The sequence below is a fragment of the Scyliorhinus canicula genome, chromosome 21 (genome assembly GCF_902713615.1).
Source record: "Scyliorhinus canicula chromosome 21, sScyCan1.1, whole genome shotgun sequence".
Classification (NCBI taxonomy): Eukaryota; Metazoa; Chordata; class Chondrichthyes; order Carcharhiniformes; family Scyliorhinidae; genus Scyliorhinus; species Scyliorhinus canicula.
The window spans coordinates 45,459,102-45,485,328 of NC_052166.1; the positions used below are offsets into that span (position 1 = coordinate 45,459,102).

A 26,227-nucleotide genomic window follows, 5' to 3' on the forward strand; every position below is an offset into this window, starting at 1 on the left:
AACCTGCTCATCTTTGGACGGTGGGAGGAAACTGGAGCACCTGGAGGAAACCCACGCACACACGGGGAGGATGTGCAGACTCCACATAGACAGTGACCCAAGCCGGAATCGAACCTGGGACCCTGGAGCTGTGAAGCAATTGTGCTATTCACAATGCTACTGTGCTGCCCCTTTTCAGCAGTGATGATATTTTGGGTTGAATTTCCGTTGTGGAGTTGGGACCCAACATCTGGTGAACTTTTTTTTTAGGGATATTCAATTAGTGACCAGGGAGCCATCCAATTAAATATGGCAGGCCGTCTCCCGAGGCTAGAGGGCCAATAGGAGGACCTCCAGTGATGACATAACTGTAGTCCCACTGTCAGCTTTTCAACTATCCCTATGGGAGAGACCTGAAACTTTTTGGATACAAGCAATTTGCAGGATTGAAATAGAGAATGATTTAGTTAAACTTCAGTGACTGTAACTTTTGAAGTTCTGTCAATGCTAGGAATATAAATACTTCATGGGGGTTTTAGGGGACTCCATTTGGAGGATGCTATATGATGTATGAGAGCTCATATGTGACTGCTTGGTGTCAGTGGACTGGCCCATATTCAAGAACTCAGCGACCAACCTAAACAAATACGCCACCACAGTCACAGACTTCATCAGCAAGTGTGTAGAAGACTGCGTGCCAAAGAAGGTAGTACGTCCCTTTCCCAACCGGAAACCATGGTTTAATCAGGAGATTCACTCCCTACTGAAGGCCAGGTCTGAAGCGTTCAAGACAGGCGGTCCTATACAGGAAATCCAGGTACGACCTCCGCAAAGTCATCAGGGATGCCAAGATTCAGTGCCAGACTAAGCTAGAGTCACAGATCAATGTCATGAACTCTCGTCAGTTGACAACTCGTCAGTAAACAACATAACAGGCTGCAAACCAAATCCAAGTAGAATCTCCAGCAGCAGCGCACCCCTCCCTGATGAGCTCAATGCATTTAATGCTCAGTTTGAGCAGGAAACCGTCACACCATTATCAACTGCCCCAGCAGCCTCGGACACACCTCTACTACCGTCACAGCTCCCAAAGTCAGAAATTGAACCCTCGGAAAGCGACAGGTCCTGGCGGTGTCCCTGGTCGTGCACTCAGATCTTGTGCAGACAAGCTGGCGGATGTGTTCGCGGACATCTTCAATCTCTCCCTACTCCGTTCCGAGGTTCCCACCTTCTTCAAGAAGACCACCATCATACCGGTGCCAAAGAAGAATCAGGCAACATGCCTCAATAACTAACATCCAGTGGCCTTGACATTGATCATTATGAAATGCTTTGAGAGGTTGGTCAAGAGACACATCAACTCCATGCTCCCACAATTCACATACCGCCAGAACTGGTCCACGGCAGACACCATCTCCTTGGCCCTACACTGATCCCTGGAGTATCTCGACAACAAGGACTCCCAAGTCAGACTCGTATTCATTGACTACAGCTCTGCCTTCAACATCATACTCCCAGCCAAGCTCTTATCAAAGTTCCAAGCCTAGGACTTGGCTCCTCCCTCTGCAACTGATCCTCAACTTCCTGACCTATAGACCACAATCAGTGAGGATAAACAACACCTCCTCCACAATAGTCCTCAATACCGGGCCTCGCAAGGCTGCGCACTTAGCCCCCTACTATACTCCCTATAAACAAATGACTATGCAGCAAAATATGGCTCCAACTCCATCCACAAGTTTGCTGATGACACGACATGGGTCGGATCTCAAACAACGATGAGTCAGAATACAGGAGGGAGATAGGGAACCTAGTGGAGTGGTGTAACAACAATAATCTGTCCCTAAATGTAAATGGCAGCAAAACTAAAGAGCTGGTCACTGACTTCAGGAAGCAAAGTATCGTACACACCCCTGTCTGCATCAATGGTGCCAAGGTGCAGAAGGTTGACGGCTTCAAATTCCTAGGTCAGCAAAAATCTGTCCTGGTCCACACACGCCAACACTACGACCAAGAAAGCACCTATATTTCCTCAGGGAATTAAGAGAATTCATCATGTGCATATTGACTCTTACCAATTTCTACAGATGCACCATAGAAAGCATCCTATCTGGCTGCATCACAACCTGGAATGGCAACTGCTCAGCCCAAGACCGTAAGAGACTACAGAGTCGTGAACAGAGCCCAATCCGTCACGCTGCCTGAGGAAAGCAGGCAGCATAATCAAAGAACCCTCCCATCCGGGTTATTCACTCTTCCAACGTCTTCCATCAGGCAGGAGGTACAAAAGTCTGAGAACACGCACAAACAGATTCAAAAACAGCTTCTTCCCCGCTGTTATCAGACACCTGAATGACCCTCTTATGGACTGAACTGATCTCTTTGCACATCTTCTCTACTTAGTACTCCACTCCGTATGCTCACCCATTGCCTGTGCCTATGTGTTTGCATTTTGTATTTATGTATGTCCTTTGTCTTTTCTTTCATGTGTGGAATGACCTGTCTGGACTGTACGCGAACTATACTTTTCACTGTACCCCGGTACATGTTACAATAAAACAAATTCAATCCAATCCAATTCAACAGTGGAGATTGATAACCAGTTATGCCAGCTAGAAGACTCCAGGGCTGGTAGCCAGACCCACAGTGCAGGCATCAAATCAAAATCCTCCAACTGTAGTCCTATTTTCACCCTCAAATCCTAGCACGTGTCAAGATACTGGAGTAAAAGGAATATTCAAGAATAGAACAAAATAGAAATTAAATTTGGATAAAATTAAGTGGAGAATAGGATTGATATGAGTACATCCGTTTGAAAGGGTTCTTTGAAATGTAAATCAACGTAGCAGCAGATACGTAAGTGTTTACCTAAGTGACTAGGGGATAAACAATTGTGTATTAAAAATAGGTGTTAGAACTGTAGAAGAAGTGAGTTGAAAATGGAGAGAGAAGAATACAATTTGCACCTGTATGCTAAAAGCTTGGCCCAAGGGGTGTTCTGGGTCAGGTAGCATCAAAAGAGAGAAACAGTACATCCACGGCAGGTTGACTGAGTACAGCAGGAGAGGAGGAAGAGAGGTATCACTGCTGGGCAACTGCAACCATAAGGACACCCAGCTGGAAAGGCAGTTCGTCTACCAGAAACAAATTGGTGCAGAAAGCCGCTGTTTTTAAAAAAAACTCAGAGAAGAAACACTACACTGAACCTAAGAAAGGTTCCCCCAAGCTGCAAGATAACCTGTGGATGGTAACTATATGCCGGATTTAGTTCATAAAGTTACTAGATATTTGGATATCATTTGGGAAACAAATATTTCTCGGAGTTCAGGAATGTAGATAGCTGGGAACGGGGTTTAACTTCATTGGATGCTATATGTGTGTAGTTATTTATAGTTAAGTGTATTGTTTTGTATTGTCTTTCTTATGTGTTCCTTTTACATTAGTAAATATTTTTTAGTAATTGATAAAAACAAGACTTGACTGTTTCTCACTGGTTTGCATATCTTTTCCCACAGTAGACCAAATTGAAAATATACACCACTATGAACAAGTGTTCCAAGTTACTGTTCTGGGTTTTGGATACCCTCGTATTAACCATCAGCAGGGTTCTAAACATAAGGTTATTCCAAGAGACAGACCTGCACTGGGGGCACGTGTTGAATTAATGGCCCAGAGTAACAATTTTTGATAGACATTGAAAGGGTTTGTGGAGGTGGGTGTTGGGGAAGGCAGTAAATCAGCCCCGATATGCAAAAAGTGGAAGTTGGACAATTTCCAAATCACTAACTCCCCGCCTTTCCATCCCATTTTCAGCACCATAAATGCCTGTCACTATTACATTGAACACTGATGACTGCTGTTTCAAGCTATTGTTACCTGTCTACACACAACTATATTTCCAAATAAAATTTCACAAGTATCGCTGAACAATTTCTGAGTTTTACTTTATGCCCATGAGATTCCTTGGTTCATTCTCTATTTGGAAGTTTGTTACCCCATAACTTAAGATTGTGATTAATCTGATGTATAAATCCTTGCAATAAAAGCAACTCACTGATATTACCTGAGTCGCACCATCTGATTGCTGTACAACAAATCTCGAAGTACTCATTTGGATACAGAACTTGAGTAAAAATAGAGACAAGCTGGAGAAGCTTTTCACCTTGCATTCATCAGGACAGGTGCAAGAATACCTAATTTCAAAAGAGGCAACAAGAGGCTAGCAGTGCTGATTCGTTGATAAATCAATTCTGATTGGTCGAAGCATTCTATCCATGAAAAGCTATTGAACATGCATTGAAGGCATCAAAATAAAGCCAATCCTGCTCTAGTCCAAGTCATTTTGTATCCTTTTCAGCAATATTCAGTGGATGGTAAAGAAGAACCTTGGCTGATTATTGCCTTTCCCAGTACTAAGACAACTAGCTATAATGTAAGCCATTATCTTTTCAGTGCCATAAATCACCTCAAATCTGGAATAATCCCCTCATTTTCTAAGTATTAAATTCATTCCTGTAACCCAGAGGATAGTAAATGGCCATCACATCCCTCAACTACTTTGAATATTTCAAAACTATACATGATATTTCATTCTGAACAATGATGTAAACAGTGTTAATAGGCAGTTGATGTGTTTTCTACCTTCAAATCACAGTCACATCTCTACATACACATTTAAAAAGGGTCAGTCATGTTTACCATATGAAGCATTGCGGTTTGAGAAATAAGCAGAGATATCAGAACTCCAGGTTCAATGTTCTGGTCCTATTAATGGACTAATGAGATGAATGTAGGATTTTAGATATCTTGGACTGGATTCTCCATTATTCTGACTATGTCCCCATGCCGGTGTCAAAATGGTAGAGTTTTACACCAGAAAACCTGGCATCAAAGGGACACGAATTCCCAGCCCTGCAGGGGGCTAGCAGGGACCCGGTATAGACTAGCAGCTTTTTGCTGCAGATAGGAACCCCCGCACTTACGGGTCAGAGGCCGCGCATGTGCACGGCGGCGACCTCCAGCGGCCGCACCGTGCTCCATGGCGGACTCGGACTGCGGAGCTAGACCCACAAAAGAGACCTCCCAATTGGCCGTGCGCCTCACCCTCAACCCCTGCACAAACATTCCCCAGCCGCCTATAAGCCCCCCCCCACCCCCCCAACCAGGACAGACTGAGTCCGCAGCCGCCACGCGAGTATCCCGCCTGGCTGGAGCACATCAGTTCCATGCCATCAAGGCTTCGACTGATTGGGGGCCCGAGTACGTTGTTTTTCGGGGCCCACAGAATCAAGGAACCAGCGCCGGTCCCGATTACGTGCGGAAGAAGCATTCTCCACCCCTGCACCGGTCCAGATTTTGTGCGGGAACAAGCATTCTCCACCCCTGCGCCAGCTGCGATTTTGTGCGGGAACAAGCATTCTCCACCCCTGCGCCGGCCGCGATTTTGACACGGAGAATACAGCCCATTGGATTTCAAGTATTTGGCGCAGTTAGGGTTAAAAGTCTGGGTTAGAGTGTGTTTGACTGCTTCAATCATGTTTATAAAAGAATCTTGGTTTGAAAGACAACAAAGCTTCTCGGAGCCTGAGGTGCAATTAGCTATCATAAAAGCTTGGGCCAATGCAATTTTGTTTTGATCAAGGGGATTCCCTGGGAAGTTCATTTGTTTTAGGCTTGGTCAGATGATGTCATTTCTGAGTGGAGCTACGGCATCATGCTTTTGGAGATTGCCATTTTCAGTTTCAGTTCTGATTCTGGCTGAAGCTGATACCAAGTATGGCAGTTTGTTCTCACCGTGGTTTAGATAAAAGATATTAACTGTATTTAAGCAGTGCAGACTTGTCTGAGGACAAGGGGAAGCTGAAACAAGCCAGTTGAAACAGCTTTTGAAGACATCCAGGCAGAGGTTCTGCAGGGGTTCAGACCAGAGTCAGATCTGTTCTGTAAAGCGGTGTCAAGAGATTTCTTTCTCAAAGAATAATTCTGTAAAGCAAGTTTACTCTGTGCCATTGGTATTTAGAGTGGATTGAGAGCTGAGATGGTCTATTTTCTTGTTTTTTAAATGAGAATAAAAATATCAAGTAAGGGTATTGTATTTACTGTGTTGAGTAGTATTGTTTAAGAGGGAATTGTCTGGTGTGATGTTAAAGGGTTTAATACTGTGTTAGTAATAGAGGACGCGATTCTCCCAAAAGGGAACAAAGTCCTCTAGCGAGTGCATTTAGCCGTGTTGAATAAGGGGCCTGAATGAGGAGCCCACGGCCGAATCCGCACATAGCCCCAATTCGTACAGTGGGGAGCTCCGCTAGCCGGAACTCCTCATTATAGTGAGAGATCGGGGCGCCATTTTTAAATGACGAGCTCCCTAAAACAATCCCCTCCCCCCCCCCCCCACCCCCCACCCCCCCAGTCTGAACGCACTATTGGAGGATCCCCAAGCCCCCAATATACTTTCCCTTCGGTTTTAAGTGTAGAATTTGACATTTTAAACCATCTCAATATCATTTATGTACTTTGGACTCAGCCCAAAAATAGGCAAGTACGGGAGCATTTCCATTTTAATGAGGCTCACACTGGCGCCATACAAATGCATCAAAAAGAAATAGGAAATAAAGTGCTGGTCTCCGTGAGGAGATTTTCCATTTAAGTCTGTAAATGTGTAAGAAAACTTCAAATAAATTATTGTTTGCTGCTGTGTTTAAAATTTGGGCCATCATTTTACATCTATTGTGAACCCGATTAGTTGCAGGAAATTTGCTCGTCTGGTTCTTCAGTGTGGAAACGGCCTCACTTTTAATGAATCAAGTGTTCAGGTGCAGGGATTATTAGACTGTCAGAGAAAAGGAAATGCAGTACCTTTGTTTGAGTTTTCACAATATTTTATTCCTCTGGGCACAAATACACGGGAAATTGTATACACCAATGAATCTGTTTGATGGGTATCAAAGCTTTTACAACCATAACGTTTGTGACATGGAGATCTAGTTGTAAATGTTAATCTAGCTGCATTTTTGATGTGTGAAAAGTACAGTACAAGATCTATCTGAAAGTAATCATCTGAAATTGCTCATCATTTTGCTTCCTTCCTATCTCAGATGGCCGCTCTCCAGAGTCCGTTTTATGGAGATAAAATGAATCTCTTTTCTCTTTGTAAAAAGATAGAACAATGTGACTACCCGCCTCTTCCAGCAGAGCACTATTCTGAAAAGGTAAGTGCTCAACTGAGCAGCTGATCAAGGAACTGTTTGGCAAGAGAGACAATTACTGTTGTTTGGAAAATGTATTTGAATAAAGTGACTACATTAGTGCTAACACATTTGTCAGACTGTGGGGCTGCATTTTCTAGGTCTAGTAGCAGGATCGAAGGCAAGCACCGGCCGGAAATACCTGCACCGGACAGCATGCCAATTTCCAACTGATGTTCCCAACACCAGTTAGTTTCACTGGAATGGGGCAGCGTTGAGGTTAGCATTGCTGCATATGGCGCTGAGGACCTGGGTTCGAATCCCGGCCCCAGGTCACTGTCCATGTGGAGGTTGCACGTTCTCCCTGTGTCTGCGTGGGCTTAACCCCCATAACCCAAAAGATGTGCAGGATAGGCGGATTGGCCACGCTAAATTGCCCCTTAATTGGAAAAGATAATTGGGTACTCTAAATTTGTAGAAAAAAAAAAGTTTCACTGGAATGTGGGAGGGGGTGACGCCGAGCGGCCTTAAGAACCTACGTATCTATTGATAACTGCAACTAAGGTCGTTAAAGAGCTCCTTAAAAGCTCATCAAAGGACTTGCTGAGATCTTGCTGGGGTGCAGAGGCTGAACATTGGGTCAGGGACAAACAAGGTACATGGAGACGAGTACACAACAGAGAGTCAGTCATGGCAGTTCTGAGAAGCTAGGTGGCCTCATCAGAGGGAGAAAGGTTAACTCTGCTACTTCGGGTCAGTGCAAGTTGCAAGGAATGTAGCCACTAAGTATTTGGGCAGTGCAAGGGTCATCACCCGACTGGCATCAGAGGGCATAGCAGGAGGAGATTGGCCTTCCAAACACAATTGGAAGGCCACTTTAGTGCAAGGAAGGCAGTAAGAGCAAGCTTCTCAGATTTCGAGTCCACTGGAGATGAAGAGCAAGATCCTTCGCAGGAAGGGCAGAACTCCAGGGATCGGAAAGGCAGAGGAGAAGGTTGAGGAGTCCTTGAACACCATGTACTCAACGCAGGCTGTACTGCGAAGACGAAGCTACCTCAGAGAATCAGTGGGGCATGGGACTGTGAGTCTCCAGGAGGACGGCCACAGAGATTTGCATCCTCGTGATGGAAGACCTCACACCTCTCTCAGCAATGCCCACCATGCGCTGTCAATAGCTGTCAAAGTCACTTTGGTCTTCAATTTCTTCGCCTGTGGCTCCTTCTAAGGATCAGCGGCGAACCTTTATGGTATATTACAAGCGGCAGCACATCACAGGTGCAAGGTGTCATCGACTGCACCCACATGGCCATCAGGGCATCGAATGATGGGCCTGTAAATCTTCTCACCAGGAAGTCTTTCTACTCCCTTAACGGTCCACTGATCTGTGACCACATTAAGAGTGTCCTACATATGTGCACTCGCTTTCCTGGCAGATGCTATCTCTTCATCCTTTACAGTTCTGGCCCCCAAACTACATGGGCAAAATGTTGGGGACCGGTGATAAGAGTTAGAGGAAGATGCAGAGCACAGAGATGTTCCAGCCGCATAGGGGAGTTGCCAGGCTCGATAGGCAGGTCTGATCACAATGTTCTCAGTGTCAGAGATCATCTGACCCGGGTTTGTTTCAGCTGATTCCTTCTAACCCGGGATAAACAGCATAGTTGGGAACTCATCTTGAGCTGCCAGTGAAAACACTTCCATCTGTGGAAGTAGTTGAGTCGGAAACATTTAGGGACCTTCAAGCAGCTATTGGGTAGGTACATGGATTACGGTAGAATGATGGGGTATAGATTAATTTGTTCTTAATGTAGGACAAAAGTTCAGCACAACATCGTGGGCCAAAGGGCCTGTTCTGTGCTGTATTTTTCTATGTTCTATGAAGACACAACATGGAAGGTCATGGCATCTGCCCAGAGGCTTCATTCTCACCATTTACAGACCCTTGTTCCCCTTCTTCATTTCAACCCTCTTTTCCTGTCCTGTCATTAATGAATGAAGGCTCACATATCTAGCTTTGTGGGTCGATATTTACATAGTGTTCAAAAAGACAATAAGTGCACAGGTACAGTGACAGACACACTCGTGACTCATTCAGTGGTTTACCCGGCGAGACAGCCTCGGCACTCGGGCACCTCTACCCACTGCTCCAGTACATCTAATTAAAAGTCCATTCCCATGAAAATTGCGACTGCTTTTTCCAGGGGAGGGATGAGGACCCAGAAATAATCCCAATGTCTATTTTCCATCCCCCCGGAAGGAAAGTCCTGCCCCACGCGTCGAAGGAAGGCTGGGAAGGTGGAGGCAAGACTTCAGCAGGATTTTAAAACTGGATTGCGTGCTTTTTAGTTTAAAATTATAACCAATCCTTTTCATGCTCAATTTAAGATCACTCGCATAGATAATGTTTCCCTATGGCAAAATTCAGGTTTTTATTTGATAAAGTATTTGATCTGTATCGCCAGCTCTCCACAGTTTAGTGTTTAGGAGTGAAGACAGAGCATTAATCTCACTCCATTCCCATCGTTATTTGTCTAAGGATGCAAATAATTTAATAATACAGCCTGTTCAAGTTGTATGAATATAATTTCCAGTCATACAAAGATAACGGACAAGGCAAGCTCGTCAATCCGTCTGACATGCTTTCGGCATCACGCTACATACATGACCGAGAGCTGTGATGAGACAAGACAGATTTTTTTTCTTTTATTCATTCATGAGATGTGGGTGTCACTGGCATCCCTAATTGTCTTGCTCGGCCATTTCAGAGTCCACCAACTCCTTCCATGTCACATGTAGGCCAGACCAGATAAGGATGGCAGATTTCCTTCCCTAAAGGAGATTAGTGAGTGATGATGGGTTCTTACAACATGGTCATCATTAGATATTTAATTCCAGAGGCGGGATTCTCCGGTTGCCGACCGCAGAAATCGCGTTTAACAATTGGCTGGAGAATCCCCGTTCACGAACGAATTGGGGGCGGCGCCGCTTTCGCCATGCTCCATAAGACCATAAGATGTCGGAGCAGAATTAGGCCACTCGGCCCATTGAGTCTGCTCCGCCATTGAATCATGGCTGATATTTTCTCATCCCCATTCTCCTGCCCCTACAAAGCAGCGTACTCGGAGAGTATGCCGCGTGCCGTATCGACATTGCCTGAGGCCCACCCCCCGATGCTCCGTCCCCGACCGGTCGAGTTCCCGACGGCGACGGTCGCGTGTGGTCTCATCTGTCGGGAACTCAGCGTGCCGGCTGCAGACTCAGTCCAGCGCCGCCACAGTCGGAGGAGGAGGGCCGATCCGCGGGCAGTGGGGACTTTGCCAGATGCTGGGGGCACTGTTGGGGGGGGGGGGGGGGTCCGGGACAGGCGAGCCGGCCAAAGGTGGGAGCACTATTTTGCAGGCTGGGTCCGCGAGCGGCCGGTACCATGTTGCATGGCGCGGCCGCTGCAAGCCGCCGCTGTGTGCATGCGTGTCCACGGACCCTGCAATTCTCCGGGCCATATCGGCCCCGAGAGCCAGGTGTTCTACGCTGCCTGGATGCTAGCCCCCAGCCAAACGGAGGATCGATGGCCATTTTACGCCATTTTCTCTGTCGTAAAATGCCACAGTTCCCACGCTGGCGTGGGGACATAGCCTCAAAATCGGAGAATCCAGCCCCAGGATTTTATTGAATACAAATTTCACCATCTGCTGTGGTGAGATTTGAACCCGGATCCCACAGGTCCCCAGGTTTATTTGAAATTAAGGTTCATCATTCTGGAAACAAGGAAAGAACAACCACTATGGTTGTGCATTGTGTTTCTGATTGCCCTTTCTCCCCTTCTTAAAGTGGAACTCCTGAGTTCTTGCCTCCTTCCATTCTTTGCTCTGACTCTGAATTCTTACCTTTCCTTTAATTTGGGCAGATTTGAAGCCTGCGGTATGGAGCAGACCAAATCCGTCCATGTGCGACAGGAATGGCTCTACAGGTGTGTTAAACTAACCACTGATGTTTCTCCAAGTTGCAGCAATACTGACTGGGCATCCAACACACATACAGCATTGTGTGGGGGTGACAGGGACGGGAGCAACTTCTTCCTCCCTGAATTGAAGTGAAGGCCCATCGTGCCGTCTCCTACTCAACGTAGCTCCTGCCTACAGCTTCAGAACTGTGCAGAACTTTACTTCCCTCTGTGTTTCTTTCCCTTTCACAAACTTTAGGCTTTTTAAATTAAACATCAGCGTCAACTAACGACTAATTTCTGATTTAGCTACCAAGGCACTCTATAATTCTTTCATGAAAACACTCCACATCGCTTCCTTTCTTTCCTCTTTTAAGACGCCCGCTAAAACCTACCTCTTTGCCCAAGCATTTGGGGCTAGATTCTCCCAAATTGGTACTATGTCCCCACGCCGGCGTAAAAACACTGGAGTTTTACTCTGGAGATTCCTGCAAAAAAGATGAGCTGATTCAATGACCTGGGGGCTAGCAGGGACCCAGAGTAATTCACACAGCTATAGCTGCGGATACGGGCCCCGTACTTCCCGCACGGTTTTGATTCCGCGCATGCGCACACTGGCGGCCTCCAGCGGCTGCGCCGAGTGCCATGGCGGACTCGGACTGCGGAGCCACACATAAAAACTAGACCCCCACGAGCATCTGACCACGCGGATCTGTCCCCCAGCCACCTATAAGGCCGCCCCCTTCCCTCGGTGTCCGATCCCCTGCAGCCGCCACCCGAGCATCCCGACCGGCCATTGGGAACTCGGCCGGTCGGGAGCGGAGGATCACTGGGCGACCTCTGTCAGTGGGCCCCCAGCCGCGCGGAGTACTCCGTGATCACGCCGATTCTTGGAACCGGAGAATCGCCGGACCGGCGCCGGGCCTGATTTCAGTGTGAAATTGGATTCTCCGCCCCCGCGCTGGACCCGATTTTGCCGCGGGTCTGCAGAAATCCAGCCCCCGGTCTTTTGCACCAATACCTCCTCATGGAACTCGGTGCCATATTTTCTTTGATAACACTCCTATGATGTGCATTGTAGTTCTTTACTGTGTTAAAGGCGCTGTACAATTGCAAGTTGTTGTTGCCCCAAGTCTTTTACTCTTTACAGTTTCGAGTTGACCTGCACCATGGGCCATGACAGTCAACTTCATCTTTTAAATAAAGAAATAAAGCCTTTTTTCTAAAAAAAAAGAGATGAACTGGGGCTGGCTGACCAGAGGACCTTCTTCGCCTGTATCCCTCAAACTGCTGTGACCCTGTTTACTAATTCCCGAGTTACCCATTAGCCTTGGTCTAACCATACTTGCTTGTAGGCAGGATGTCAAATCCATGGCACAGGTGAAAGGTGGTTACAGTGGGCTGCTCCAGAACCGGTATCTTTGGGGAAGATGTGCAAGATGGGGAGAGAACTGAAGACCTTACGTACATGAACCTTCATCTACTCTTTACCAATGAACCACTCAGGCTATTCAAGTATCTTAATTTTGAGAACCAAAAATAAACTATAAGACAAGAAAGAAAGAAAGAAAAAAAGAAAATATGACAGATGGAGTACTAAATGTGAAATGATACACCTTGGTGAAAAAGAGCAATGATTACTCTTTGGATGGGAAGGTGCGGCGCTGGTTTAGCACACTGGGCTAAATCGCTGGCTTTTAAAGCAGACCAAGGCAGGCCAGCAGCACGGTTCGATTCCCGTACCAGCCTCCCCGAACAGGCGCCGGAATGTGGCGACTAGAGGCTTTTCACAGTAACTTCGTTGAAGCCTACTCGTGACAATAAGCGATTTTCATTTTTAATTTCATATGAAAGAGCCAGGGAGTTTTTTTTGGTGGGTGGGTGCAACGTCACATAGAAATATAGAAATTAATCTTCAGGTAAGATAGGCTGCGAGGTAAAAGAGAAGGGGGCATCGCAATTGTGATCAGGGAATTAATTACAGCAGTAAGGAGGGACAACAGCTTAGAAATCTCTTCAACTGAATTCACATTTGTAGAACGTAAAAACCAAAAGAGAGCAATCACATTGCTGGGAGTGTGAATACTACACTCCCAGCAAACAGTCTGAGAGAAGTACAAGAGTAGATATGTAGCCAATATGTAGCTTGGCGGAAGGGGTGCGTAGTGGCAATGTCACTAGGCTAGCAACCCAGAGGCCCAGGCTCTAGGGACATGGGTTCAAATCCTAGCTCAGCAACTGGCACAATTTAAATTCAATTAATTAAAAAAACAAACCTAGAATTGAAAGATAGGCTCAGTAACGTCAACCATGAATGTATCATCGTTTGTTGTAAAAGCCCACCTGGATAGCGAAGGAAACCTGTCCTTAACTGGTCTGCAGACTCCAGACCGACAGCAATGTGGTTGACTCTTAACTGGCCCCTGAAGTGGCCAAGCAAACCACTCTGTTCAAGGGCTATTTGGGATGGGCCTTGCCAGCGATGCCTGCATCCTTTGAATAAATAAAACAAAATTTGCTGTGCTTTTCAAATCTGAAACTTTGATCTAGAATCTTCAAAAAAATTGATGTTTGACTGGAATTTCTGAGAAGAAAAAGATATTCCAACAGATTATTGTAGTTATTGAGAAAACAGTTTTCAACGCCACAGACATGAGCTTTTCATTATTTTGTGCCATATAAGGAAGCTAGAATAATACATGTTTCATGTCTATTATTATTGACTTGTTCACTTACTATTCAAGAAATGTAATAAGGTCCAGTGTTACGTATGGTGTCTTTCAAAGGCAAGGCGGATTCTTTGGCGGAACGAGGTAGAGCCAGTAGCTGAGGTAATTTAAAATTGCTCCTCTGTTAGTCCCAGTATGTTATGATATTCTCACCTTACAGAAAAGATGCACAGTGAGCTTGTACGGTTTGCCTCATTTTAATAAGAGCACGGGGAGGCCACACCGACAAATATAAGAAACAAAGTTTTATTTACACAAACTACATGTACACTGCCCGGTAGATCCCTACCGGGTTCCTCATGCTAGGTGCCTTACTGGCCGACCTTCTATACATTGGTTAATAGAGATAACCCACCCCCTAGCGGGGGGAGCTCATACTCCGCAAGGAGCACGGGGAAGACAAACATTCCCCCACCCCGTAGGTTCAATGCGGGATATTACACTCATGCCCAATGAAATTCAGAACACGTACATCTATCCTATATAAATATAGGCAGCACGGTAGCATGGTGGTTAGCATAAATGCTTCACAGCTCCAGGGTCCCAGGTTCGGTTCCCGGCTGGGTCACTGTCTGTGCGGAGTCTGCACATCCTCCCCGTGTGTGCGTGGGTTTCCTCCGGGTGCTCCGGTTTCCTCCCACAGTCCAAAGATGTGCGGGTTAGGTGGATTGGAGATGCTAAATTGCTCGTAGTGTCCTAAAAAGTAAGGTTAAGGGGGGGGGGGGGGGGGGGGGGGGGTTGTTGGGTTACGGGTAGAGGGTGGATACGTGGGTTTGAGTAGGGTGATCATTGTTCGGCACAACATCGAGGGCCGAAGGGCCTGTTCTGTGCTGTACTGTTCTATTCTATTCTATTCTATTTCCACCTCTTAAACCACTTAAGAAGCACATACGTTCCATGGGAACCATGTAAACTCACACCGTAAGACCTTAAAACCTGAAGTGCTTTGAACCTTACAAATTATCCGGGATTATGAGGTAAATAAACAAAAGCAAAATTCAAACATTTCACAGAAACGGTTTTGCGGTGTTAAAATGGCCTTCTTAATTGATTGAACATTATTCCTGTATTTTTAAAGCAAATTTCGCACTGATTTGGTGTCACAACTGTTTTCTTGCTGTTTCTTATTTCCCCCTTTGTTTATGGGAAATATATTTACAATTTCGTATGTTCCAGAACTCTTGATCCCATTGTCTCATTAACAAATCTTTCTTGCAATCTTCCCAGGGTTTGGATTTAGAAAGCAGGTATAATATTTGCACTGTAACTCTCACTGGGGATTACCACGAGCAATCTGTGTGCTTTATGTAATCTCAGATTCCTCTTTACTAGCTTCATTTGAAATATTCTCTCAATGACTTTTGACAGATCTGCACTTTCCCTTTCACATTTCACTTTACATTACCTTCATTTCTAGTTTATATTTTCTATTCCCTGCCAGTTATTTGAATTTTGTTCACAGCCTGAAACACCTAGTTTCAATCATTTTATCACAATGCTTGGTAGGGGGAGGTGGTTTTCTCACTGGGCTAGTAAACCAGAGGTCATGCTCTAAAGACCTGGGTTCAAATCCCACTATGGCAGACTGAGTCCGCAGCCGCTACACTCAGTTCCCAAGGGGTGAGACCGTGAGAGACCCACGCCGTCGGGAACCTGGCTGGTCGGGGGCAGAGCATTGAGGGGTGGACCTCAGGCCTGGATACGTGGCCCGGTGAGCTCTGCGAGTCTGCGCTTTGGAGGGGGCGGAGCATCGGGGGGGGTGGGCCTCAGGCCTGGATACGTGGCCCGGTGAGCTCTGCGAGTCTGCGCTTTGGAGGGGGCGGAGCATCGGTGGGGTGGGCCTCAGGCCTGGATACGTGGCCCGGTGAGCTCTGCGAGTCTGCGCTTTGGAGGGGGCAGAGCATCAGGGGGGTGGGCCTCAGGCCTGGATACGTGGCCCGGTGTGCTCTGCGAGTCTGCGCTTTGGAGGGGGCGGAGCATCGGGGGATGGGCCTCAGGCCTGGATAAGTGGCCCGGTGTGCTCTGCGAGTATGCGCTTTGGAGGGGGCGGAGCATCGGGGGGGTGGGCCTCAGGCCTGGATACGTGGCCCAGCGTGCTCTGCGAGTCTGCGCTTTGGAGGGGGCGGAGCATCGGGGGGATGGGCCTCAGGCCTGGATACGTGGCCCGGTGTGCTCTGCGAGTCTGCGCTTTGGAGGGGCGGAGCATCGGGGGGGGGGGCCTCAGGCCTGGATACGTGGCCCGGTGTGCTCTGCGAGTCTGCGCTTTGGAGGGGCGGAGCATCGGGGGGGTGGGCCTCAGGCCTGGATACGTGGCCCGGTGAGCTCTGCGAGTCTGCGCTTTGGAGGGGGCAGAGCATCGGGGGGGTGGGCCTCAGGCCTGGATACGTGGCCCGGTGAGCTCTGCGAGTCTGCGATTTGGAGGGGGCGGAGCATCGAAAAAGCAGCGCCGCACCGGATTCTGTCAGGGATTTGGATTCTCCGGCTCGTCGGCAAACGCGATTTCGGTGTCGGCAAACGGAGAATCCAGCCCCAGGTCTCTGCTACTTATTGTCCAGCTACTCATTTGGTCATTCCAAACTTTTGACCATGGCCATTTGGAAGGTCAAGGGCAGCAGATGCATGGGAACACCAAGTTCCCCTACACACACCATCCTGACTTGGAAATATATCATCATTCCTTCACTGCCGCTGGGTCAAAACTCCCTCCCGAACAACACTGTGAGTGTACCTACACCACATGGAGTGCAGCAGCTCAAGAAGGCAGCTCACCACTACCTTCTTAAGGGCAATTAGGGATGGGCAATAAATGCTGCCCTCGCCAGCGACGTCCACATCCCTTGACTGAATTTTAATAATTAACTTGCAGTTATATAGAATCAAGTGGGATGAATGTCAATCCCAGTGACTTTTGTGGTTAATGAGGAAATAATTTTAATACTACAGCCATGAACTATTTATTATTTTGCATCAAATAAGAAGCTCGAATAGAATTGTTTGCATGTCCACGACTATTCACTTATTCTTTTGCTATTTTTTGAAATTTAAAGTGTAAATTCGGTCTAGCGTTAGATATTTTTGTGTCATTTGTGGTGACTTGGAAGAGCGAGGCAGGGCCAATACCTGAGCTCGCCTCAAAAGACTTCTCCATTTTTTTCCCAGTATGCTATGGTGTTCTTACCTCAGAGTGCACAATGAGCTTGTACTGTTTGCCTTATACCTGGTAAAGTCCAGCATATAAAATGTACTCTTCCATGTCCTGATCATTAGCCAAGTTTGTGGGTCAGTCATCAATGGTGCCCTGGACTTCGTTCCAGCCTTCAAATCATTAGAAGATGTCACAACGATGAGGTTTTATAAGATTGTCATGTTTTGTGATGTGGTATTTAGTTTAGGGTAAAATGAAGAGGATTAAATGACTGTTCTGAAGTGAGGCGAATAACAGGCCTGGGTATCGGAGCTAACGATTAAAGGGAGGCATGCGCTGTTTTCAGTGGCGTGCAGAGGGGGGGGCCGACGGTGCATTGGCCCCGGGCATCCATTGGATGGGGGCATCCAATCAGAGAAGGAAAAAAAAAAATTTAAAAAAAATAAAAAAAATTTTGTTTTAAAAATTTAGATTACCCAATTATTTTTTTCAATTAAGGGGCAATTTAGCGTGGCCAATCCACCTACTCTGCACATTTTTTGGGTTGTGGGGGCGAAACCAACGCAGACACGGGGAGAATGTGCAAACTCCACACGGACATTGACCCAGAGCCGGGATCGAACCTGGGACCTCAGTTCCGTGAGGCGGTTGTGCTAACCACTAGGCCACCGTGCTGCCCCAGAGAAGGAAATAAGATAGTAATTTTAAAATTTCAGCGGTGATAAATCAATTTTTGAAGGTTCACCACACTGCAGAGGCAGTTGTTAGCCCTTTATTCCTTTAACATGGTGTACCCTTTCTGTCTAGAGAAAATGGTCCTTCTCCCCATCCCCCCCACACGCATGCGCATGATGTACGTGGTGCAACCATCAAAAGCAACAAGCAGACGTGGCTGTTCATTTCTGCGTTTCCTCGAGTCATAACTCGTCTTTTCTTCAGCTTTTTGTGCATCTAGATTAGTTCTTTTACCTACTCAGGTCAGTGAATAGCTCTAGAACAGGTGCAACTACGGTTTTTATAGGTTTTTTGGCGATATTTAATGAAATATTTACGTGGGATGTAGTAAGAGTGAAGCCTGGATGATCAGAGGACTGCTATGGCATTTAATCTCGGAATAGGAGACATTTATTCCTTAACATGCTAATATTCGAATACAGATACCACTAATTTGCAAGTCTATGATATAAATTGCACAAAATTATCAGTGGAGAATCAGTGTGAAATAATTTGATACGAAGGAACAAAGAAATGAAATATGGTTTATCTGTCTGCAACTGACCGATTGTTTACCATTTTCTTCCCATTTTCTCATGCGTCTTACGGTTTTTGAGATAGAAAATGAAATGTTACGAGTATTTCGTGTACAACCGAGTGGAGCACAGAACAGGAAAAAAAAGAGGGCCAGAGTCGAAGAAGAGTCCCATCAAAGAGGGGCATTAGATGCATGGATAAAAAGAAGTAAAGAAGAAGTAGGAGAACCTGGAGAAGTAAAAGATGATGTGGGTGCAGAGAAGGATTTTTCTGATACGGATTCAGCTCGGTCAGAACATAATACTCTCTCTCCTCAGTCTCGTTGTCAGGATGATGATCCATGTGAAGAAAATAAAGAAGATATTTGCATATTTTTGCAAAGAAGCGATTTTGACTGTTTGAAGAAACCAATTCCAGATCATTTGAAGATGACAATATTACAACATGGCCCTGAAAGATATCAGAATAAAAGTGGTCCATTTGCTGAGAAGGATGGGAGATCATTTTCCAAACAGTGGTTTGATAAAGTTTCCACAAACGGAGAAATTGTGGAGAGAAAATGGTTGTTATACTCTCCATATCGGAAAGCATGCTACTGTTTTGTTTGCTTTTTGTTTTCAAAGGAGCATTTGTTGTCTGTGTCAAACTTTGGAAAGGAAGACGGTTTCTCCACTTGGAGAAAATTAAATCCAACAATACCTGACCATGAGAAAAGCCCTTCTCATAGAGCTCACATGAGGGAATACCTGAACCTTGTAGTTCGACTCCATCATTCAACTACGATAGATGCTGAACTTCAACAGCAAATGTCTGCTGAAAAGAAAAGATGGAAAGCTATAACTGAACGGATTGTCGAGGTTATATCCTTTCTGGCAAAACAGAATCTGGCCTATCGTGGACATCGAGGAGAAGGAATATCTGGGTTATCAGAGCCAGGGGAGACAGTCAGTGAAAATACAGGAAACTTTCTAGCAACAATCAGACTTTTGGCCAAATATGATGACATCTTAGCAAAACACTTGCAGAGAGGGAAAGAGAAACCAAAAAGTGTCACCTACTTGTCCAACAGAATTCAAAACGAAATAATCAATCTTCTTGGTGAAACTGTCAAGAAAAATATAATTTCCGAAATTAAGGACGCAAAATATTTTAGCATAATGCTGGATTCAACTCCAGATATTGCCCATGAAGATCAGGTTTCTGAAATTCTGCGTTACGTTCATATTGATGAAAACAGAAAAGTAGAAATAAAGGAGACATTTCTGGGATTTTTTCAAGTCAACAAGAAAGATGCAGTCAGCCTGGTAAATAAAATTCAGGAAAAATTGGAAGAAGACAAAATTTCCATGAATGACTGTCGTGGTCAAGCATATGATAACGCAGCAGTTATGGCTGGAGTGAGAGGAGGTGTTCAACAAAAAATTCTTGAAGTTAACCCAAAAGCTGTGTTTGTGAACTGCGAGAACCACAGCCTCAATTTGTCCTGTGTCCATGCAAGTGAGGTGCAACCTGTTGTTGTTGCATTTTTTGGCATTCTAGAAAAACTCTACTTTTTTTTCTTCATCTACTTCTCGTTGGGAAGTGTTAAAATCATTTGTCACTCGGACTGTGAAAAGACAGTGTGACACAAGATGGAGTTCCAGCCATGATGCTGTGCAAGTAATCCACGAAGAGTGTGACAACGTTATTGCAAGCCTTCAACACCTGCTGGAAGGAGAATTTTCAAGGGAAACTAAATCTGATGCAGGATCGCTACTGAACTCTATTCAACAGTTCCTGTTTATAGCTTTATTAAATTTTTGGTACTCAGTTTTATCATCAGTGGATAAAGTCTCAAAACGTTTGCAGGATCCGAAAATGGGGTTCCATGAAGCTTCTTGTGATCTGAGAGGACTTATTCATATCTTGAATTTGAAGAATGACGAAATTATCCACAATGCAATAGATTTAGCCAATGAATATTGTCAAAATTGGGGAATACCAATTGCACGAACAAGGAGAAGAAGAATAATGCCTGGAGAGTCAGCAAGAGATAGTGGACTGACGGCACAAGAAGAAATGAATAGAGTAATGGTAGAGATTGTGAACAGATTAAAAACTGAAATTGAAGACCGCAGTGTCCGTCTTCAAAGACTCAGTGACCGATTTTCTTTTCTTCTGAACTTGAATTCAGGAGTGATTGAAGATGAACAAGAAAGAGAGAAATTAAAAAAGGAATGTTCAGACTTTGCAAATTATTATGACAATGATGTGGTTGCAATTCAGTTATATGACAAAATTATTGATTTTGTGATGCTCCTTCGAGCTGGAGGGAATAGAGTTCCCCCTGATCCTAAAGATGCTCTGGAGTCTTTACTGCAGTATGGGAGGGATGTCTTTCCGACGCTGTGTGCTTCATACAGATTACTGCTTACAATCGCATTTTCAGTCGCAAGCTGTGAAAGGTCATTTTCAAAACTGAAATTAATAAAAACATATCTGAGGTCTTCTATGTCACAGGAGCGACTGACCAACCTGGCTTTAATAAGCATTGAAAAAGAATTTCTCACAGCTGATGTAAAAAGTGAAGTAGTTCAGGTGTTTTGTGACAGGAGGTATCATTTGGGGAAAATAACTTAATAAATTTGATTGATTTATATTAAAATCGAATAAAGCGTTTATTTCATGTTTCATCTGTGTTTATATATTCAAAATGTTTTCCTTTCTCATAATATTTCTCAGTATATTAGGCCTTATACTTGAGTCTTTGGGGCATACAATCAAGATTTGCCCCGGGCATCACCAGACCTCTGCACGCCACTGGCTGTTTTGCTGGAAAGAAGATGTGAGGTGTTCATACTAGGAGACAATATGCATTAAACTCATTTAATTCCACCTTCGACATCAAGTTCTTCATCCAGACGCACAGAACAACCATAGGGACCAAATTCGCACCTCAATATGCCAAAATCATGCACAAGTTTGAACAAGACATTCTCACCACACAGGACCTTCAACCGACGTTAAACACCAGATACATCAATGACATTTTTTTCCTTTGGACCCACGGCAAAGAATCACTGAAACGACTACACAATGACATCAATAAGTTCCATCCCACCATCAGACTCACCATGGACTACTCTCCAAATTCTGTTGCATTCTTGGACACACTCATCTCCATCAAGGACGGTCACCTCAGCACTTCGCTTTACCGCAAGCCCAGGGATAACCTCACGATGCTCCACTTCTCCAGCTTCCACCCTAAACACATTAAAGAAGCCATCCCCTATGGACAAGCCCTCCGTATACACAGGATCTGCTCAGACGAGGAGGAGCGTAACAGACATCTACAGACGCTGAAAGATGCCCTCGTATGAACGGGATATGGCGCTCGACTCATCGATCAACAGTTCCAACGCGCCACAGCAAACAACCGCACCGACCTCCTCAGAAGACAAACACGGGACACAACCGACAGAGTACCCTTCGTCGTCAAGTACTTTCTCGGAGCGGAGAAACTACGACATCTTCTTCGCAGCCTTCAACACATCATCGATGAAGATGAACATCTTGCCAAGGTCATCCCCTCACCCCCACTACTTGCCTTCAAACAACCGCGCAACCTCAAACAGACCATTGTTTGCAATAAACTACCCAGCCTTCAGAACAGAGACCATGACACCACACAACCCTGCCATGGCAATCTCTGCAAGACGTGCCAGATCATCGACAAGGATACCACCATTACACATGAGAACACCACCCATCAGGTACGCGGTACATACTCGTGCGATTCGGCAAACGTAGTCTACCTCATACGCTGCAGGAAAGGATGTCCCGAAGCGTGGTACATTGGCAAGACCATGCAGACGCTGCGACAACGAATGAACGGACATCGCGCGACAATCACCAGGCAGGAATGTTCCCTTCCAGTTGGGGAACACTTCAGCAGTCAAGGGCACTCAGCCTCTGAGTTCTCCAAAGTGTTCTCCAAGGCGGCCTTCAGGACGTGCGACAACGCAGAATCTATGAGCAGAAACTTATAGCCCAGTTCCACACACATGAGTACGGCCTCAACTGGTACCTGGGATTCATGTTGCATTACATTCAACCCCACCATCTGGCCTGGGCTTGCGAAATCCTACCAACTGTCCTGGCTTGAGACAATTCACACCTCTTTAACCTGGGGTTACCCCTATCTCTGGATCTGTAAAGATTTAATTACCTGCAAATGCTCACATATTAAGCATTGTCTGGCATCTTTGAATTTGTCAGAAATATGTTTCTGGAACATACCTCTTCATTCACCTGAGGAAGGAGCAGTGCTCCGAAAGCTAGTGTTTGAAACTAACCTGTTGGACTTTAACCTGGTGTTGTCAGACTTCTTACTGTAATGGATTTAAGAAGGGAAAAGTTTCCAAGGTATCCCTGAAACATTGTCTGCTGGGATCTGGGAAAGAGTTAGCACCTAGAGGATGACAGTCTCTATGGCTCATCATGCAAGAGTGTGTAGAATTATAGAATTTACAGTGCAGAAGGAGGCCATTCGGCCCATCGAGTCAGCACCGAATCTTGGAAAGAGCACCCTACCCAAGGTCAACACCTCCACCCTATCCCCATAACCCAGTAACACCACCCAACACTAAGGGCAATTTTGGACACTATGGGCAATTTATCATGGCCAATCCACCTAACCTGCACATCTTTGGACTGTGGGAGGAAACCGGAGCACCCGGAGGAAACCCACGCACACACGGGGAGAACATGCAGAATCCACACAGACAAGCCGGGATTCGAACCTGGGACCCTGGAACTCTGAAGAATTTGTGCTAACCACTATGCTACCGTGCTGCCCTGTGGGTGGAAGCTTGTGCTCAGATGAAAAATCCAAATTTGTGAGGATTTGAAAAGGGACTGAAAGATTTGCCTAGCTTGTGCTATAGAGAAAATCGGCAGGAAAAATGTTCACCGTGAAAGGCAAATCTGGGTTTAAAGGTTACCAGTAATAAACCCTCGGAAGCCAAGAACCATTTTGGACTGGTTCCAGAGAACCTCAAGGTATATTTAAGAGATAGTGTGAAGTTGACCTGTGAAGTGGATTTTTTTGATGTGTTAAAAGCAAAAGGAGAAAGTTCTGTTCTGTCGTTCAAATTATAAGTTGCCTAGGTTATAAGTGTTCAGGCAATAGTTTTTTAAGTCACTTTGTCATAGAGCTGGATTCTTCCGCCCTGCCCGCCGCAAGATCGCCACAAGCGGGAATTTCAGAAAGACGGACGGGAATTTCCGGATGTCGGTCGGGTGCGGTGGGAGAATCCCGCCCATAGTAAAGGTCTTAAAACGTGAAATCTGTTGTGTTGTCCTTTTAGCTTTTAACTGGAATTTTTTTTTTCCAGTCATTGGTCTCTATAAGGATCGTAATACAAAAGATATGCAGCCTCCCTCTTCCAAAGACAAGGATCTTCCTAACTCAAAGGGATTATGTAGAGAACATTATGGGTGGGATTTTCCGTGCAATCCACCGCGTGTTTCGTGGAGTGGAGGCGGCCTGCCATTGGCCAGAGGTGGGACCTCCTGTTCCCGCTGTTGTCAATGGGGTTTTCCTTTGAATGCCCCCCCTCGCTGATGTGTTAGGCAGGTTGGGTCGACGTTGACTGCAACTGGATGCAGGGAAGCTAGAAACAAACGCCTGACACCGGAGATGATCCAACATTGTTTTATTTAACTATGAACTGCTGTACCTGTTCAGCTGTGGGTTGACACTCCACTAATCCTACTGATAACCTCTTACTGGCTCGACCAGACTTACTAGCTACCACATGGCAGTAGTGCCCACTAACTTGTGCACTCTGACTGTCTCAGTATCTGGGTCCCGAGAGAACGGGACTCTTAATGCCCTGTGGGCTTTATAGTGATGGTTTCCTGTCTGGTGATTGGTTGTTCTGTGTTGTGTGTTCATTGGTCATCCTGTGTGTCAATCACTGCCTGTCTGCATCTCATTATATACATGAGTGGATATTATGACATCTCCCCTTTTAAAAAAAAATAAGTTTTGGAACGTGAAGGTATATACATGCCTGACTATTTACAAGTGGTGAGTTAACGAACATATGTACATGGGAAGGTGTCTATCATGCAGATACAGGGCAAACTGAACAAAATTTACAAAAGTAAAGCCTATAGATTCAGTCTTTGAGGCGGGCGACAAATTCTTGTCGATCACCGCAGAGGTGGAGCAAGAGACGACGGCATTTGGACAGGCGGGATTGCTGGCATTGCAGCGGTGTCGTGGACAGGTGGGATCACTGGCAGATCGGTGGCCTCGTGGCAGGAGACGTCCGGAGGAGGCATGATAACCGGCGGAGCAATACGGTTGGGCGGTGGGCAGGTAACTCTCCGCAGCGCCCTCCTGTTGCGCCGGAGAATGGAGCCGTCAGCCATTTGAACAATGAAAGACCTTGGGGCGGCCTTCCTGACAACAACAGCTGGGGCCGACCAAACTCCCTCAGGCAACTGGATGCGAACAACATCTGCTGGAGCCAGTGCAGGCAGATCCGTGGCATGAGCATCATACGTGATCTGCTGGTCCCTGGACCGATGCACTTTTTGCAGCACCGTGAGGTGGTCAAGGTCTGGAATATGGATGGCTGGAACAGTCGTCCTCAGGTTGTGGTTCATGAACATCTGCGCCATTGGCAAACGTAAGCGAGTTGTAGATATGGATGGCGTGATCCCCGGGGTCGAGGTAAATAGCGCGATCTTCCCTGCATCCAATGCTGCCTCGAGGACGGAGGCCTTGATATACAGGAGGAACTTTTGCTTGAAGATTTTTCAATCGGCGGCGAGGCTGCCGGAGATACAGAGCTGCGGAGGAGGCTGGATGTTCTCCATTTCGCTGGATGGTCGCTTGCTGGTCGTTGCAGATTCACTCGAGGTAGGTTCGGCAGGATTAATAGCACTCTGGTACCACGATGTGTTAGGCAGGTTGGTTCGACGTTGACTGCAACTGGATGCAGGGAAGCTAGAAACAAACGTCTGACACCGGAGATGATCCAACACTGTTTTATTTAACTATGAACTGCTGTACATGTTCAGCTGTGGGTTGACACTCTACTAATCCTACTGATGACCTCTTATTGGCTCGACCAGACTTACTAGCTACCACATGGCAGTAATGCCCACTAACTTGTGCACTGACTGTCTCGGTATCTGGGTCCCGAGAGAGTGGAAGTCTTAATGCCCTGTGGGCTTTATAGTGGTGGTGTCCTGTCTGATGATTGATTGTTCTATGTTGTGTGTTCATTGGTCATCCTGTGTGTCAATCACTGCCTGTCTGCATCTCATTATATACATGAGTGGATATTATGACACTCGCCACCAGGAAACCCGTGCCATTAGCGGGACCAGAAGATATCGTTGGCGCGAACAGCCAAAAATATTCGAGTCTACGTGAGCAAAGTTGAACTCAATATTTGCATTCTCTAACTATTTTACTGTCACATTTCGGGATATTTTGACTATTCTCTTTTACAGAAAGGATTTGAAAATAGGAATCGCTCAACATTTGTTTTGAAGCAAAAGTGTATTCTCACAGGTGATAAATGGTTCCAGTACAGTTGGTTGAGCTGGATGGAAGTTGTTCAGTGCAGAGATTAAACAATAAACCTTTTGTAAACTAATCTGGGGAATTGAAAAGGCACCTCACAATCATTGTATCGTAAGAGTCTTTGCTTGATGTCCATGAAGATCGAGGTAATGAGAGGGTGAGGCGGCTAATTCAGTGAAGCGCAGAAAGGTGAGAAAAAGGCAGGATACTGCAAGGAGAAGAGTGTCTGCTTGGACTGGAAGAGCTTAAACGAGATAGGGAAGCAGAGTGTGTTCACTATTTTATAGTACAATGCAGAGACAAATTATATTGATTGAAATAAGTCAATAAAGCCTTCTGCATGGTCACCTTTTAGGAAATAAAGCAGCTTAATGATTAAACCAAGATTTTGTAACTTCACTGAAACCTATTTCT

The 26,227-nt window shown here is 45.8% G+C and overlaps 1 protein-coding gene across 5 annotated transcripts in view; it reads left to right on the forward strand.

The window, feature by feature from the left end:
* LOC119955497 (serine/threonine-protein kinase Nek6-like) overlaps positions 1-26,227 on the forward strand; it is a 373,379-nt gene that overhangs the window by 338,234 nt on the left and 8,918 nt on the right. For all 5 annotated transcript variants that reach the window (XM_038781740.1, XM_038781738.1, XM_038781735.1 and 2 more), the window contains exon 9: positions 7,074-7,187. In XM_038781740.1, coding sequence (XP_038637668.1) covers positions 7,074-7,187 — 114 coding nt within the window. The remainder of the gene's footprint in view (positions 1-7,073; positions 7,188-26,227) is intronic.